The sequence below is a fragment of the Dreissena polymorpha genome, chromosome 4 (genome assembly GCF_020536995.1).
Source record: "Dreissena polymorpha isolate Duluth1 chromosome 4, UMN_Dpol_1.0, whole genome shotgun sequence".
Classification (NCBI taxonomy): Eukaryota; Metazoa; Mollusca; class Bivalvia; order Myida; family Dreissenidae; genus Dreissena; species Dreissena polymorpha.
In genome coordinates this window covers 77,351,958-77,369,594 of record NC_068358.1, presented here as the reverse complement: position 1 = coordinate 77,369,594, position 17,637 = coordinate 77,351,958, and the positions used below count along the sequence as shown (strand labels likewise).

The following is a 17,637-nucleotide window of genomic DNA, read 5'->3' as shown; positions in this document are numbered from 1 at the left end:
CCAACGTGCAAAAGCGACCCATTGTCACGGATGAATGATTGTATCGTAATCTTACACAGAATATAGTCCAATGATTACATGTGCAATTTGTATTCCAAATCTTAACTCATTACTGAGATATTCAAGTTTGAAAAGTGTTGCGTTAGAATCGTATCAAAGTTGTACTTCTCTATCTGTGTATTTTCTTTAAAAAGCGCATACATTTGATGGATAGTAAGTTGGTTCCTTTTTCCTAGTTCCTGACTCCTTATTCGAATAAGGAATAAGGAACAGTTCCTAATTCCGTATTCAATCTAAACATATGTGATAAAGGGTTTTAAAGAAAAATAATGCATACAATTCTTAAGTAAATATAAACAAAATGACCCGAATACACTTACTTTATGTATCACGTAACATGTGTTTCTTCTTCGCGCCTGCACACGATTCTTGTTTAAACCGAACCGGGGTTTTCTTCTTCGAATGCTAACGTCACATCAAAAAAACTAAAGCATATACCATTATTTTACATTTATCAACTCGAATAAAAAAAATGTAATGCTATTTTTATGAATTAATAATCAACATGAACCAACGAGACAATAAATCAAAGAAAATCATTGTTAATGTCGGTTAGGTATAAAAAAAAAAAATTACAGTACATTTCTACTCCGTTTTATTTAATGACCTCATTTCTTATTTAGTTTGAATAAGGAAAAAGGAAAGGGTTCCTATTTCCTTATTCTAATCGAATAAGGAACTGGCATTTTCTTACTAAACAAATACAGTAATATGAATTAAGAGACACATAAATCAAGGACATTCACTGTAAATATAGGTTGATAATAAAAAATATTTATTGCATTATATTCCTACCAAGTTCTCTTTTGTAGTGATAACCTAGTGCCTTTTATCGGCCGAATAAGGAAAAAGTAACCAGTTTCACGAACTAAAAGTAGGACTGATAAGCACTGAGTACAGCGCCATTTTGTCTGTTCCCAAATAAATTTTGTAACAATCTAAGCGCTGAAGGCACTTAGTTGTTCGCTATTGCATAATCTTAGACGCAACTCATTTGTCAAAACTATGTTATAGCTTTTTGAATCGCAAGTTGAAATGAACACACCCCATTCAATTTTATAAAAAGTGTGCCTTAACGCACAGGTCGAGATGTGTGTGCACTGTCTTTCCCCATATTTATGTTATATAGATAACCTAGACAAAATTACAAAAACATCTCTCTTTTTGACGTTCTAAAAGCATGAAAAATGCGATGAAAATGGTATACTGAGAATATAAAATAAAATTTGCAATCACCATCATATTAAATGAATGTTGTTGCAATATCGAATACCTAAAACACTAAGAATATTATTTCATGATGGAAATTTCTCTTACAAATCTTTTGTTGACACCATATACAATTCAAAATATACAATTAGATAATTGATGAAAATGAAAACAAAATCTGCGAGCACTAGTTTCTACTCACGAATTAGGTAGTCTTAAAGACAACGCTGTTTACCCTAACCATGGTGTTGATGCACTAATGGTTACCCCAGAAGTTCACACGTTGTCAACCAGTCTCTTACCTTAACATCGGTATAGAACACTCGTAAGGTTTTCGGCGTAGCTGTATTACCCAGCTTTTCACCTTCAATAACCTCTGTACATAACGCTAGAAGGCACAAATGAATACATTCAAATATTTTATAGGCTGATTCGAGAGAAATCCCCCGAAATTTGGCTGCAGCACTGTGTCTGTGCGCAGCGTAAAGGATGTAACACTGTTCAATGTACGGAATTCCGGACTACTTTCTGCATGTTCAAACAACACATAGACGCAAATTGTAGCCCAGTTACAACTTCACGTTAAAATCCATCTCGCAGAATTTCAGGGTCTGTAGTCGGTCATTAAATTGTGAGGGGAAGACATAATTGACTATCCATGAACACAATTTTGCTTCCAAGATGAGAAAAAAACACTTCCGAAATAGTATTGTGTCATGCTAAGAGATAATCGTTTAATTATCTAACCACAAATGTTTGCCGTACTCGGTCAGCACGTCTGGAACTCGTTCCTGCATTAATAGGCTTACAACTCGGAATGAGATTTAAAAAGACCCGCGTCATGCGAAAATGGGTATTATGCCATATGCGCCCATCATAGATATAGCCCACCCAGCCAGCGCATCTCTCAGTCTGGTCAGGAGACAAACAATGACACCATGAAACCTTGAGTTATTTTATAGCGGACCGCATTGCCTCTGAACAAAGCTGGCCGAAACGCCATAAGACCCATTTTCGCATTACGCGGCTATGAAAGCGTGATTTAAATGTTTCGAAAGAAAACTGCGTGTTAATATTAACATACGATATATTTCGAAGGTGGAGAAATATACTTACATGTATTATAGGCCATGTGAGGACGTAATGATGTGAACTCCCGTAGTATAATTTGTATCTACTAATACTTATGTATTGTTTGACTACAATAACATACATTCATGCGGTAGTAGTAGGATTTCTTTTGACCTTGCAGTCAAGGATAACCCATGAAAGTGCAAGAACTTATTTCCAATGGGGTCCTTTGGTTTTGCTGAAGAGACAGCAAGCAGAAGAGACAGTATTGAGTTACAAGGAATCCGGATGCGATTCCCTAGCTATTTTCGAATAGATTCCTTGGTTCTTTTGCGTGCTCAGTGTATAGCACATGCGAGAATAACCTGGGTTTCATAACAGTACATCTCTAGTTGGGTGGGAAACACTTGAAGCATTTCTTAAATTTCCAGTGCCCCAGCCAGGAATTGAACCGGGGACCTCTGAAATGGTAGACGAGAATTTTACCACTCGACTACCGCACCACCAAATATGCGACTAACAAGTAAACACACACACAATTGTTTAACATTTGTTTTCAATGTTATTTTTTAGAAACGTAAATTTCAAACTTAATTTCACAGTTAGTATTTTCGCAACTCATGTCCGACGTTTTATAAATTGAAAACTTTGAATATAAAAAAGATTAACCCTATACAATTGCGTTGTTATCACCCGAGCAATTGAGAAAACATGAGATATCGCTGCTACCTGTTGAGAACAAAAGAACGTTTCCCAGACATATAAAATTTAACCCCGCTGTAGTAGCAAGCACTATCAACAAGGTAACGCAATAAACGCGTGATAGTGTATTGGACTCTCGATATCCCACTATACTTGTTGATCAGCAGTAGTTGCATATGCCCTCAAGACGTTTCCTTTTATCTGAATATGCAGTGCAATATTGTGACAAAAAAAAACTTTGGGGAGCATCACCCGTCTCCGACGGTTTCTTGTTTCGAAAAGCAGCCAATATGTACAGAGTTCAATGATTAACTGGCCAATAGCGTTGCACAAGCTCAAACCTATTGATTACATACAGGCTGTCTGCTGCAGTGTACCAGTGGTGGAGTATAAACAGGCAGTGGTTATTGTTCCTAGCGTAGCTAACAGCAGACTGACTTGCAGTTATCGTTCCTAGCGTAGCTAACTGCAGAATGACTTGAAAAACTGCCTCTCTACATTAGTCGTGAGCTTACGCTCACAACTAAAAATAATGTTTATCTCAAAATCACAAACTATTTTACTATGATATGTAGCAGGTCCTATAGGGTTCCTATCACAAGTTGTAGAAATGTTTGAGGTTTTAAGGACAAAAATTGAAGATTTAAGAGCAAAATCAAAATATTGTATTCATGTTTTATTGCATAAGTTACTTTACATAGGCCTACTATGAAATGTTGATCTTTGAATTCAGTGGTTAAAAGACAGCCTTTGCCTATTTATTTCTAAAACAAAATAAACTATATAAACTGATTTTGAATTCATTGCAAAAATCTATTGAAGTAATTTTTTTTTTCAGCATCAAAATTTGATAGAAGTATATATTTTTCTTTGGTATAAAGTACTTACGGTAGCAGACCAAATTGACTCAGGAAGTTTTTGGTTGTGGCTCTTCAATAATAACTAATTGGTCTTTGATCGCTTGATATTCTCTCTTGTCAAACAGTTTTCATTTGATCTTCACCGCACTTGATGAAGAAGGTATTTTAGAGTATCATGTCTAATTTTGATAAGTGTCGTGTCAAATGATGAAATGTTTGCAATTTGAAGAAACAACAACACCATATGATTAAGACGCAGCAGACAGTTGACTATTTTAATCATGCATAAATATTCTTATCCTCGACACGTATATTTCTTACAATGTTAATTGATTCTTTTCTATATACGCCCCTTTAAAAAATATTCCATTTAACACGATATTCACATAACGTTTCCATTTGAGAATGAATATAAATAAAGAACTCCATCCTTTGGCATAAATTATACAACTCCTTGTCGGCGCGGTGCTGCAGATGCGGCGGTTTATCATAGTTAAGAAAACTGGCTTGAAACCCGTGGTATTAACTTTAGTTGTTTGCCAGCGAACAACTAAAAATCATTTGAGTTATAATTAATAGAAAGAGCATTCAAGTTTCTTATTCGATTTGAATAAAAAATATGAAACCAGTTCCTTATTCCTTATTTAAACTGAATAAGGAACTGGATTATCATTACTTAATTTTTTTTTCAATTTCGTTGATGTTTAAGTAAGAAAATGCCAGTTCCTTATTCGGCTTCAATACGGAATGTGGAGCTGATTAATGTTTCATTATTAAGCCGCGAAAAAGGAACTGGATTATGAATAAAAACAAGCATGTTGAAATGTACTAGATTGCACTTTTATAACACATACATGTATAATAGTGTTATATGCTTTAGGTTTTGTTGGTGTGAAGTTAGTATTCGAAGTACAAAATCCCGGTTCGGTCTAAACAAGAAATCCTATGCAAGCGCGAAGAAGAAACATGGATATGTAACGCACTACATAAGCTTATGATAAAATAAATGTATTCGAATTATTTTGTTTTGATTTATTTAAGAATTGTATGCATTATTTTTCTTTAAGCCCCTATATCAAATATGTTAAGCTTGTATAAGGAATGGGGAACTGTTCCGTTTTCCTTATTTGAATAAGGAATAAGGAACTAGGAAAAAGGAACCACCTCAATCTTCATATACATTTGACCTTTGCAGGATACTTCTAGAATTGACCAACAATTTTGTATGAATTGATCAATTACACATGTAATGGGAAATACAATTAAAATACAAGACATCCATTAATATAAATGAAGTTCATTTGGTGTAGTAAAAGGTGTGAAATAAATATAAACAAGAGATGTGTTTGTCAGAAACACAATGCCCCCTTCTGCGCCGCTTTAAAGCCATATTTTTTACCTTTGACCTTGAAGGATGACCTTGACCTTAATATAACTCAAAATGTGCAACTCCATGAGATACACATGCATGCCAAACATCAAGTTGCTATCTGAAGCGACATAAAAGTTATGAGCATTTTTCGAAACCTAAATGCGAAAACTAAATGCAAAGTGTGACGGAAATACAGACAGACGGACGTACGGTCCGATCACTTTATGCCCTCCTTCGGAGGCATAAAACAACAGAATTCAAGCAGGTTGATTTCTTGTTTTTATACACTTTAACAATTGGTCATGCATTCGTGTTCAGGCCTATGATGATTATGTTTTAAACTGTAAAATACATAATCAATATACATACCCACAGCAAACAAACAAACCAACGGCGAAATATTTTTAACACATATTAACTTAAAGGTTGATTGTATGGAAGGGAATATCAGCCAGTCCATTCATGTCAAAGTTGTAATGCGCGATGTTGTTAACCGCAAAGTGCCTAATGCTTAATGCTTAACGACAAACCGCAATACGTCTCACGCTTGACTGCAACTCGAATACGAAACTAAACTAAATATCAAAAGTTGTTTCTTAATACATGTATTATAATTCTGTCCGTATGGTTTTGGGCAATGTTGTAAACCGCTAATGCTTAATGCTAAACGATAAACCGCAATACGCTTTACTGCAATTCGAATACGAAACACAATTAATACTTGTCATAGCTGTTACTGAAACGGTATCGACGTAAAATGTCGCCCTTTAAGTTTGTTAGTTGAAGCATGGAGTTACTTGACTCATGTTGACGAGCGGTGACATTAATTTTAAAGGTTTTTATTTTTTAATGATTCATTTCATAGACCGCTCGATTTTCAACGAAAACAACGATAAGCATGGTTGTTTGCCGTAAATCTCGTAAGCTAATTATGATCCCCGAAAACTTTCGGTGGAGCATTTAGTTCCCAGTCTCCCTATTGCCGGTAGAGCCCCGGTCCATCGCGGTTTGCTAACGCCGGTCGACCGGCGAGAACCATGATGATGGCGTAGAAAACTTTTAACGCGGTGACACTATTTCCCGGTGCTGCCCCGGTTGAAGCCGGTCAACAACCCAGAGGCCTGTTGGTCCACGGTCGCCCAAATCATTTTGGCCAATCATAACACTGATCTTGAATCAGGGGAGAGGATAGGCTATAGTAAGTGGTGGTGATCTCCCTTTCTGATTTGAACTTGTTTAACAAGGGTTTTCAGAGAGTCCAGATAATTTTATTCTCGACAGTATTTTATACTGACCAAAGCTTACATACTATAAAACAGCTGTTGTTGACCAGAGACTACGTTGCAGTTTAAGAGAACCGCGTTGCGTGACATTTAATCGTTTGAAAGTGCTCGTTTAACATTTGTAATTTGATTTCGCGACGTTACCTATTTAAAAACTGAACGTTGTAAAACTTGTTTGGAAAATCCAGGTTCGGATTGTATTTGAATTCGGGCGTTTGTTTGTTGTCGTGTTGTATTTTCAGTTTTTAAACTTCCCCAGGGTTCGTGGAACGATGTCCTTTGCCGGGAAGCCTTTTGTTTATTCTGTTTCAGGTGAAGAACATGTCTGGTGCAGCAGCGATGTTCGTGTTCTTTTTGCCGGGGATTCCAATGTCCATCGTTTGAAGTCTGCGTGTCCTCCAAATGCAAGGATTGACTTTCTGCTCGTATCTGGTGAATAATTTTTAACTGTTTATAGTTGAGTGTGAGACCCAACATGTTTCTGTGGCATGCTGCTTTATATTACCCCTTTTACTGTCTTATATAGTCGATATAAATTGCCGCCATAGTCTTTTGATGATTTTTGCGTTGGCATAATTATTTTAGCTACTGTCTTATACTGCAGTGGGGACGATTGAGTTTTACCGGAACGCAACATTAACATCAAACAGCGTACCCTAACCCTTAACACCTAACACATAACAACTTACGCAACGCCTTATTATCCTTTTATCCTATATATTTCTTTAGTATCAGGGGCTACCGCCCCCAAACCCCCGCTTTGTCGATGGTTGTAAACAACTGCGTACCGGTAAAGTTCAATCTAGCCCTGTAGTGTTTGTTGCTGCCTTTGGAAAAAAGGTTGCTAATTTTAATATTTATTTGAAGCTTTGTGTACCAAATAATTGTTTTTATGCCCCCGGTAGGGTGGCATATAGCAGTTGAACTGTCAGTCTGTCTGTCCGTCCGTCCGAACACTTTAATGGTCATAACTTTTTCAATATTTAACATAGCACCGTGATATTTGGCATGCATGTGCATCTCATTGAGCTGCACATTTTGAGTGGTAAAAGGTGAAGGTCAAGGTCATCCTTCAAGGTCAAATGTCTAATATATGGCATCTGTCCATCCGTCCGAAAACTTAAACATTGGCCATAACTTTTTCACTATTGATGATAGCAATTTGATATTTGGCATGTATGTGTATCTCCTGGAGCTGAACATTTTGAGTGGTGAAAGGTGAAGGTCAAATGTCTAATATATGGCGTCTGTCCGTCCATCCGAAAACTTTAACATTGGCCATAACTTGTTCACTATTGATGATAGCAACTTGATATTTGGCATGCATGCGTATCTCCTGGAGCTGAACATTTTGAGTGATGAAAGGTCAAGGTCATTCTTCAAGGTCAAATGTCAAATATTCCGTCCGTCCGAAAACTTTAACATTGGCCATAACTTTTTAAATATTGAAGATAGCAACTTGAAAAAAAAATATGCATGTGTATCTCTTAGAGCTGAATATTTTGAGTGGTAAAAGGTGAAAATCAGGTCATTCTTCAAGGTCAAATGTCAAATATTCCGTCTGTCTGAAAATTTTAACATTGGCCATTACTTGTTAAATATTGAAGATAGCAACTTGATATTTGGCATGCATGTATATCTCATGGAGCTGCACATTTTGAGTGATTAAAGGTCAAGGTCATCCTTCAAGGTCAAAGGTCAAAATTTGCAATGTTGAAGATAGCAACTAGATATTTGGCATGCATGTGTATCTCATGGAGCTGCACATTTTTGAGTGGTGAAAGGTCAGGGTCAATCTTCAAGGTCAAAGTTTGAATACATGTAGATGGCTTCAAAGCGGTGCAATAGGGGGCATTGTGTTTCCAACAAACGCATCTCTTGTTTTTAAAGAAATGCTTAAAACTCCACTGAATACTGCTTTAATACCCAGAAAGATATTTTACCCTAACAGTTTCATGGTATTTACATCTACACGTCATGTATATTATTACACTGATAAAACATGTATTATAGAATCAAGAAAAATACCCTTTCTGCTGTAACCAAAATGGGAAAAAAGATTGCAAATCCAGAAATTTGACGCAACATAGAACAAGTGAGATAAATATTAACAAAGATAAGCTTGCTTGTCTCGAACATAGCAATGATGACTATTTTTCATAATATTCAATAACAAATGACAACTCAAGAAAAATTATTGCAAATGAAAACCAATTCCAAATGGAAGATCTTATTTTACTATGCAGGTGCAAAGTATGTGTCTGACCGGAAGGGCTTTAGAAAGCTGCTGCATCAAGAGCTGCTGTTGTTACGACATACTGTACCTCGTCCTTCATCTTGGCTCTAACGATGTTTGCTGCAAGGATAGCGATTTCTACCGGTATGTTGAACAGTAATTTTTCAGTTGTAGTTTTAATTTAACCTATTTACCTTAGCTTTATTGCAGCGAACGCACTATGCTTATTGAGACACTCGAGTCTGTTCCTGGGAAGAACCAGAACTTGGTGTTTATGGAGAAGATAATGAGAACCTCCTAACTCCCTATCACTAGGCGGACACCACATCCACTACACCATTATGCTTTTACATTGGCCTGTATTATTGAATGTCCACACCAACCCCCTAACTAGAAACCCTGGATCCGCCACTGAACAGCTTAGCAGCATGAATAAAAATGAGCTTGATCAACTTAGTATCATTTTCTTATTAGATTTTTTTGGATTGGCATTTTAATGAAATAAAATAAGTTAGTTTCTCAAATATTTTTGTAGTTGTTTGTCACTTTTTATGCCCCCGGTAGGGTGGCACATAGAAGTTGAACTGCCCGTCAGTCAGTATGTGTGTCAGTCTGTCCGTCCGTCGGAAAAAAAAACTTCAACGTTGGCCATAACCTTTGCATTATTGAAGATAGAAACTTGATATTTTGCATGCGTGTGTTCCTCATGGAGCTGAACATTTTTAGTGGTGAAAGGTCAAGGTCATCCTTCAAGGTCAAATGTCAAATATATGACGTCTGTCCGTCCGAAAACTTTAAGATTGGCCATAACTTTTTCAATATTGAAGATAGCAACTTGATATTTGGTGTGCACGTGTATCTCGCGAAACTGCACATTTTGAGTGGTGGAAGTCCAAGGTCATCCTTCAAGGTCAAAGGTAAAAAAAATAATACAAAGCGGCGCAAATAGGGGGCATTGTGTTTCTGACGAACACATCACTTGTTAATAATTGTTTGTGATGGGAATATAATACAATGAGCAACTAATACCATTAACTTATTATCCCTCGCCATAGGAGGAGGGATATTGTTTTGGGGTTGTCTGTCCGTCCGTCTTTCCATCTGTCCGTCCAGCACTTTTGTGTCCGGAGCCATATCTTGGAAGTGCTTTGGCGAATTTCATTGAAACTTGGTATGAGTATATATATGGATAAGAGAATGATGCACACCAAATGGCATCGTACACCAACTGTTAATAGCAGAGTTATGGCCCTTTGTTTCTTAAAAAATGCTTTTTCAGTGTCAAATATAACACTTTTGTGTCCAGAAGCATATTGGCAGGGTATATCAATTCAATGAATTTGATTGTTATTTTTAGTTGTGTGACAGAGATCCTTGATGTTGTATTCAGTGTGTGCACTGAAATACACGTGGTGCTTTGCGAGATTCTTCCACGTGATTTTGATGTGAGAATGTTTCCCCGATGGCCACTCTCATGGGCACAGTTGATGAACTACTGCCAGTGGATAAGGAGCGCAAACAGCATGCTGTGGGAACTGAGTCACCATGTGCCTTCTGTGAGATAAATGGACTATGGAGCAACTAAACAGGTATAGGGAAAGATCTAGAGTGAAATAGGAGGTTTCTCAGCAACTGTTGCATGGAATTTCATCATCATGAAACTTAAAATAAATATATGCATCATTAGTCTGCGGTGGACCAATCCCAAATTCTGTTCAGACATCCTTCTTTGCTCAAGAGATATGCCCCCTTAATTAGTGAAAATTGACTCATTGAGCAGTTTTGTTGCAATTACTGGTTTCTTAATAACTTTTACATGAATATATCATGAATTTTAAAATAGATGTATTACTTTGTGGTGGTACACTTGCACGTTTTGTTGGTTTCAGCTCTAGACGTAAAGCCCCATAATTAAAGATATCTGTCTGTGCTGTAATCTGGAAGTTAATGAAATTAAAAAATAAACATGTATTATCATTTTTTAGTAGTTCTTGCATAAGTTTCGTCAGGATGATCATTTTGGTCAGTTCAGAGTTGTACACTCTAATTGATTGAAACTAAAATATTTTTTCATTAGTTGAGGGAAACCAGTTCATTGAATTTGCTGCTTTAATATCTTAGTTATGTTTAAAATAAATTGGTACGGTAACTATCTATAATCAAAATTTAATTTTAAGAAGTCCCTGTACTTGTCCCATGATGGACTACGTCTGAGTGCTGAAGGGGCTAGGAGGTGTTTAGCATCCATACAGGACAACCTGCCAAACCAGCTGTGTGTGGAGGCTGCTGTTCAAGATCCTACAGAATGGCCAGCTCTCTCAGCCACGGAAGTACCGGTTCAGGAGCATGACAGCACCATAGCACTCTTTTCGGATATTGTGCAGACTGTGGGTTTAGTGCTACAACAAAGTGGACTGCATTTATGAGCCATAAGCAAATGTGATTTATGCACAAAATTGCAATTCCGCGTCAGGCTAAAACCTTAACATTGGCTCTAAAATCAAAGCGCTTCAACCTACAAATATTCATAACAATTTGATTTTGCTGTAAAAAAGTATAATACCTGTATTATTGTTAAATAAATTGTAGGGAGCTCAACCAGAGATTCAAGACAAGGTGGATGCAAGTGAAGTACCAGTTCCCAGGGACATTATGCCTCAGACACATAAAATAACGGTAACTTTTCTATGCATTTAATCGTACAGATATTTCATCATTCTTAATAAACATTTATAAAGTGATTGCAATCCAGTATTGATTGCTCATATGGCTTGTTACAGCCTATAAATTAATGTTATGTCTAGAGCCGTTAAGCTGGGCACCCTGTCATCTCTCTTTTTAGCCTCGCCTTTTTGCCCCTGATCAGCACCATAATAATAAATGCCCTTCATTATTGGTAGCTGTAGGGCAATAGTTGGACTGCAGGTCCTATACTTCTAAAGCAATGTCTTTAATCATCTAAGGCATTGTTTGTCATTAAGTGGAAAACATAAAAAGTTCAACAGATGTCTTTGTGTGAAAGCCAGACCACAGAGTTGATGTCATAACCATTCAGTTATATCAGAACATAACATTCTGTAATTGTATAAAAGATAAACTAGTTAGTTTATATAATTTTGTTTTCCATATTTTCACACACACAATTCATTCTCATGTTGTCATAGCCAGAGCTAAGAGGTCTGCAACCAGAAATGTCAAAATATATGGAAAGAAGGTAAAAAATACCGTTAATTTCAGATAACCCTCACTGTTTCATTGTGGAAATGTCCTACTGGTTCTTAAAACTAGGTTTTTTTGTTGAAAAAAAAACCACAACCAAACCTATTTTGAAAGTAAATTATAAGTAAAAGACCATATTAGTGTTATTATTTTGAGGACATATTTCCTTTCTGTTGTATTCTGCATAGTATTATATAATTGTTGTTATTTTTCAAAATGGTCAACTTTGGTGGATGAGGTCTTGCACTTATGCCATGCCTGTACATGCATGTGTAAATTGTTTCAGTTGGCAAAGAAATGTCACACAAGGTATATAAAGCTTAATTGGTGCATTTGTTATTGTTGACACTTTTGTTTGCATGTACATGCATGTGTTAATTGTTTCAGTTGGCAAAGAAATGCCACAATGTTTAATTCGCTTCCACCTATAACTTTGAAACTTCATATGTAGCTGCACCTTGATAAGTTATACATGCCACACCCTTTTTTGTGTCACTAGGTCAAAGGTCAAGATCACTGTGAACTCTTAAAAAAAAGAAACTGCACCTGCAGCCGAGCGTTGGCACCTGCTATGCGGTGCTCTTGTTTTTATTCATCATCATGTTACTGGTAGTGAAATCTGTGTGAAATAAATAGCCATAAAATACCGATAGGGAAAGCACAGTAAATAAATGCAGATTTATACATGTTATCAAGGAATAGGAAGCTTTTTTGGTGCATTTTGTTTTGTTGTTTTTGCTTAAGTTGAAAAAATCTATTTGTTAACATTTACATGTATTATATCCTTTAAGTCATTAATTTCTGGCGCATCTTTTTATGCCGCCGAAGGAGGGCATATAGTGATCGGACTGTCTGTCTGTCACACTTTACGTTTAGGTTTCGAAAAATGCTCATAACTTCTATGTCGCTTCAGATAGCAACTTCATATTTGGCATGCATGTGTATATGGACAAAGCCTTTCCATGCGCACACAAATTTTGACCCCTGTGACCTTGACCTTAAACTTAGGGTCTGCGTTTAGGTTTCGAAATTTGTGTTTAGGTTTCGAAAAACTTCTATCAAGCGTTTATAGGGGGCATACGTCATCCTATGGTGACAGCTGTTGTTTACCTATATATACATAAATGTAATGCATTCTTAACTAGTTACATAAAAATCACCTTTCTTAATGGAATAACATACAACATAAACATATGCCAACATAAGGCACTCATTGTTGCTTTATTTTTAGACACCCGAACAATATTTATTAGCGAGGCTGTTTTCGGAGAAAACCCGAGGTATTGTCATAGCCTGCTCGTCGTCCGCCGGCGTCGTGCTAAAACCTTATCATTGGCTCTAAAATCAAAGTGCTTCCACCTTCAACTTTGAAACTTCATATGAATATGCACCTTGATGAGTTCTACACACCACACCCATTTTGGGTCACTAGGTCAAAGGTCAAGGTCACTGTGACCTTTAAAAAAATCTGACAAGCTTTCGCAGCCGAACGTAGCACCCGTTATGCGGTGCTCTTGTTTTATATTAAAACTTGCTGCATGAATGCTATTACTGCAGTAACTCTCTTGTTAGTTTCATGTCAAATAGGTTTAATCGTTTTGTTAGTTTTATATTGACGGTCATTGGAATTAGTGGTCGTCCAATATTGTCCGGGACAACAAAAATATAGTTCAGACATAGTTTCCCTTTTTTACTGGATGGCAAATTTTAGCCTGAATGAATATTAATTTTACATGATCGTGCATTCACAGACACTGCATTAATGATCCTGTGTTTTCGTCATGCATTAAAGGTCATGCTGCAGTGGATTTGTTTACCTTGACATTACTGAAGATGTGGCTGTTTTCCTGCCTGCATACAAGTTGCATGGCTTATGCTTGGTACTTATTTGATGACAATATGCTCCATACTTTTTAACACTTTCCATCTTGACAATTTACATACATATTTCTTTTATAAGTATTTTCATTACTTTGATTTTAATATAAATCAGCAGAATGTGTGTTTGATTCATCTGTGTCCTATTTTTATGTATCATAATATAGTAATTGGTTCAAGCATGAAAGACAATGATTGCCCTGTTTATATGACACTATATTTGTAGCATGCCAATTGATCTGATAGCATGGCACAATGCTATAAACAAATTTTATGTTTTGGTGTATGTAAGTCTTCCATGTGCAAGCTTTTCAGGACCAGTCCTGGGCCTGTATTGAATTCATTATAATGTAAAGATGTAAAGTATGAACCAATTGTGGTACATGTTTTTGTTTTGTTTCAATTTCCATGAGTTTTTCACAAATATTACTTAGATGCGATTTTAGAATCCTCAGGCTGAGTGGTATTTTTTAGGTCCCTTGCTACAATTGCCCAAACTGCAGGGTGTGCTGTTCATCTGAAGATGCCCTGCTCGACCTTTTTATAAGGAAGCATTCATCGTGGAAAGTTGATAGGCCTGACACACTTTACAATAAGGTTTTTAAATGGAACACATATTGTTGTATAGCTTTATGTTATGTAAATATACTCTATGATTTTGAATGAAAAAATATAATACTTTTTCTCCCCTAACAGTTTAACCTGAGGGGACTTATGGTTTGCGCTTTGTGTGTCCGTCATACTGTGAGTCTGTCACTTTTTCTGGATCCTGCGATAACTTTAAAAGTTCTCCTTTTTTTCTTGAAACATTGATATATGGCAATATGGACATTATGTACGTCATTTCATTTTGTTCCTACGTCAAAATTTCTGGTTGCTATGGCAACAAATATATATATAATGGAAAAAAATCTGATAATGGTGGAGCCTGTAGAGGACATACGTTGCTTGGCAATAGTCTTGTTTGTCTAGTAAGTATTGTATTAAAGGAAGGGTTATTCTATTATAGGAAAATGAAATCATCGGGCCATCCAACATCCATTGCCACCGAGACACTGAAGAGACGCCCCCAACAAGATGACAACGCCGCAAAAGAAGATCAAGTCAATGTGCCATCCCACTTCTTTTTCCACACTGACGAGACGCCCCAACAAGATGTAGACACTCCACAGCTTCTTCTTATTCTTTCAAATGACGTTGAACTTAACCCTGGACCGGTGAGATATTCCTGCCTTATAATAAACAATATTAGTGGGCAAGTTCCTTAAGCAGAGGAATTTTAACCGTGTTAATGTTATATATATATATATATATATATATATATATATATATATATATATATATATATATATATATATATATTATATGTGTGGTTAGGGTAATTTTAGGAAGGTGCTTGTTTGAAATTATTATCTCATATATTGACCATTTTCTATTTGTATGCCCCAAGATCAAATGATCGAAGTATATTGTTTTTGGCCTGTCTGGTTGGCATTGTGTGTGTCTGTCTGTCCCAAAACTTTAACCTTGGTCATAACTTTTGTAATAGTGAAGATAGCAACTTGATATTTGGCATGTATGTGTATCTCATGGAGCTGCACATTTTGAGTTTTGAAAGGTCAGGGTCATCCTTCAAGTCAAAGGTGTTTTTTTTTCTAAAATAGCTGCTGTGCGGCATAAAAGCGCAGTAGGGGGCATTGGGTTTCACAAACACATCTCTTGTTTCCTCTGTAATTTAGGTAGTCAATTAATGTAAAAAATGATGTTAATCCATTCTGATATTTGTTTTCATTTTCTCAAATACTACTACCATAGTAGTATATTTAAAAATAAAAAAACATATGATTGCTTGTTTTTATACTCATATATATCTTATATTCAATAAGCAATTTAATAACAATACAAATGTTTACTTCCACAGACTTTCAGTTGCAAGCGGACATAATGCTTCAAGAAATTTATTAATTATGGTGAACTTAGTGCCCATATAGTATGTCACATAGATGGAACAAATAGATGCCAATGGGAAGACTGCCATGAATGGTTTTCAGCTGTAAGAAGATTTGAGCTGCATCTTTTGATACATTTGTATGATGTAGGTAATCATTTGTATATTTTCAGTATAAAATGTACAGATGTGTTAATCATTGTTAATTGGTGTTTTTTTAACTGTTACGAGAAAAGAATTGGCAATGTGTTGTAAAGTTGTCGCTTGTACATTTTTAAATGCATTTTTATGTAAAACATATTCATTCCAAAGAGATATTCCTTTAAGGCATGCCGTTTTAGTACTTTTGATTGCACTGCTCACATATTTGTGCCTACAGAACAGCGAGATATTCAAAACAATCGATGAATGGAAAAACACGCTACCTGATGGGAAGATCAATGAACAGACAACAGATCTGAATATGTGTCCGCTTTATCTGGTAAATTGTCTTGTTCATGTTACATAAAGCATTTTCATTTATCTCGAAATTTTATTTAATATCTAACAAGTCAATGTGTTTTTCATTTCCTACCATTATTACAGATGTTCAATTGTTTGTTTATCTCTAAGTGTCAACACTTTTGTTCGATTAGAACATACTGCTGATACTAAATGAACAAATCAAGATATGGGCATGAAATTGTTTCTCAATTGGTTTCAAATATGTCGCAATGTTTAAGTTTGTCTGGCGATCCCACTCATTTGAAGATAAGAGCATTCAGTTGTATACTTTTAAAGATCGTATATGAAAATCACTTATATGCCTTATTTGAAAATAACAAAATTGTTTGTCATTATTGAATTAAAAATTTCAGAGGTCCAAACTGATGCTGCTCTTATTTGATGAAGATTTCTCCATTCCAATGGGTTATTACACAAAAGAGGAACACTTCAAATACCTGGAATTGCTAAGTATACGTCTTCCTTCTGATTATGAAAAAATAAAAATAACTTCTTACTTAAAAAAAATATTTAGGTGAAAACTGGGAAAATGATGAGGGAAAGTGTCCAACTGTACAGTTTAATACTGCTGCTAACTATAGTCCTACTCCTTAAGATATATATACTGTAGCTAGTTATAATGTAAATAATGTGTTTGTCTCTACATCTAGACCAGAGTTGTGCAATACATACTTCTCAGGAACAACTTTAAACAAAGGAATGCGGAAAATAATCAAATCAAATGAGAATGTTCAATTTAATGTTGACAATAAATTGTGGTCAGATATTTTGATTGAAAACTGTTCAAACGCTTTAAAATTGCAAAATCTTGTATTACAAACTTTAGCAGAAAAGGGTTTTGTTACATCAAAGAAGCAATCTTTTTTTAAAATTAGAACAAGAAGCTAGTAGATTATCTGCACATAACAACTGTACAACTGGAACCTTTGTATGTTCAGTTTTTAAAAATAAAATTGAAGACATTGAATTTTATTATGTAAGGTATGTTGAATCTGGAGTTTACAGTGGATTCATGGAACAGAAGTACTTATATTTCCTTAAGGAGCATTTTAATGTTGCAGATGATAATGTTTTGTTGCATCAAGTTATTACATTGGAAGATATAAATCAAATGAAAATCGATGAAAATAAACATAATATAGAAATGAATCGCCCGGCTAAAATATTTAGTCATTGTGTTGATAAAATTTTGCCATCATATGTAAATGAACTGAATGACAATGAAAATTGTTATAGTGTTCAACAACTGTCTTACGTAGTACTTTTTTCGCCATTCAAGTCAAAAGCATCTGTAG

At 35.7% G+C, this 17,637-nt stretch overlaps 1 protein-coding gene across 1 annotated transcript; it reads left to right on the top strand.

Moving 5' to 3' along the window:
- The first annotated feature begins 8,890 nt into the window (after positions 1-8,890).
- Positions 8,891-14,971, top strand: LOC127878521 (uncharacterized). The gene is made up of 5 exons (XM_052425054.1): positions 8,891-8,937; positions 10,151-10,382; positions 10,971-11,180; positions 11,383-11,469; positions 14,900-14,971. The coding sequence occupies exons 2-5, from the start codon at positions 10,359-10,361 to the stop codon at positions 14,969-14,971; spliced, it is 393 nt and encodes a 130-aa protein (XP_052281014.1). The 5' UTR covers positions 8,891-8,937; positions 10,151-10,358.
- The last annotated feature ends 2,666 nt before the right edge of the window (positions 14,972-17,637 follow it).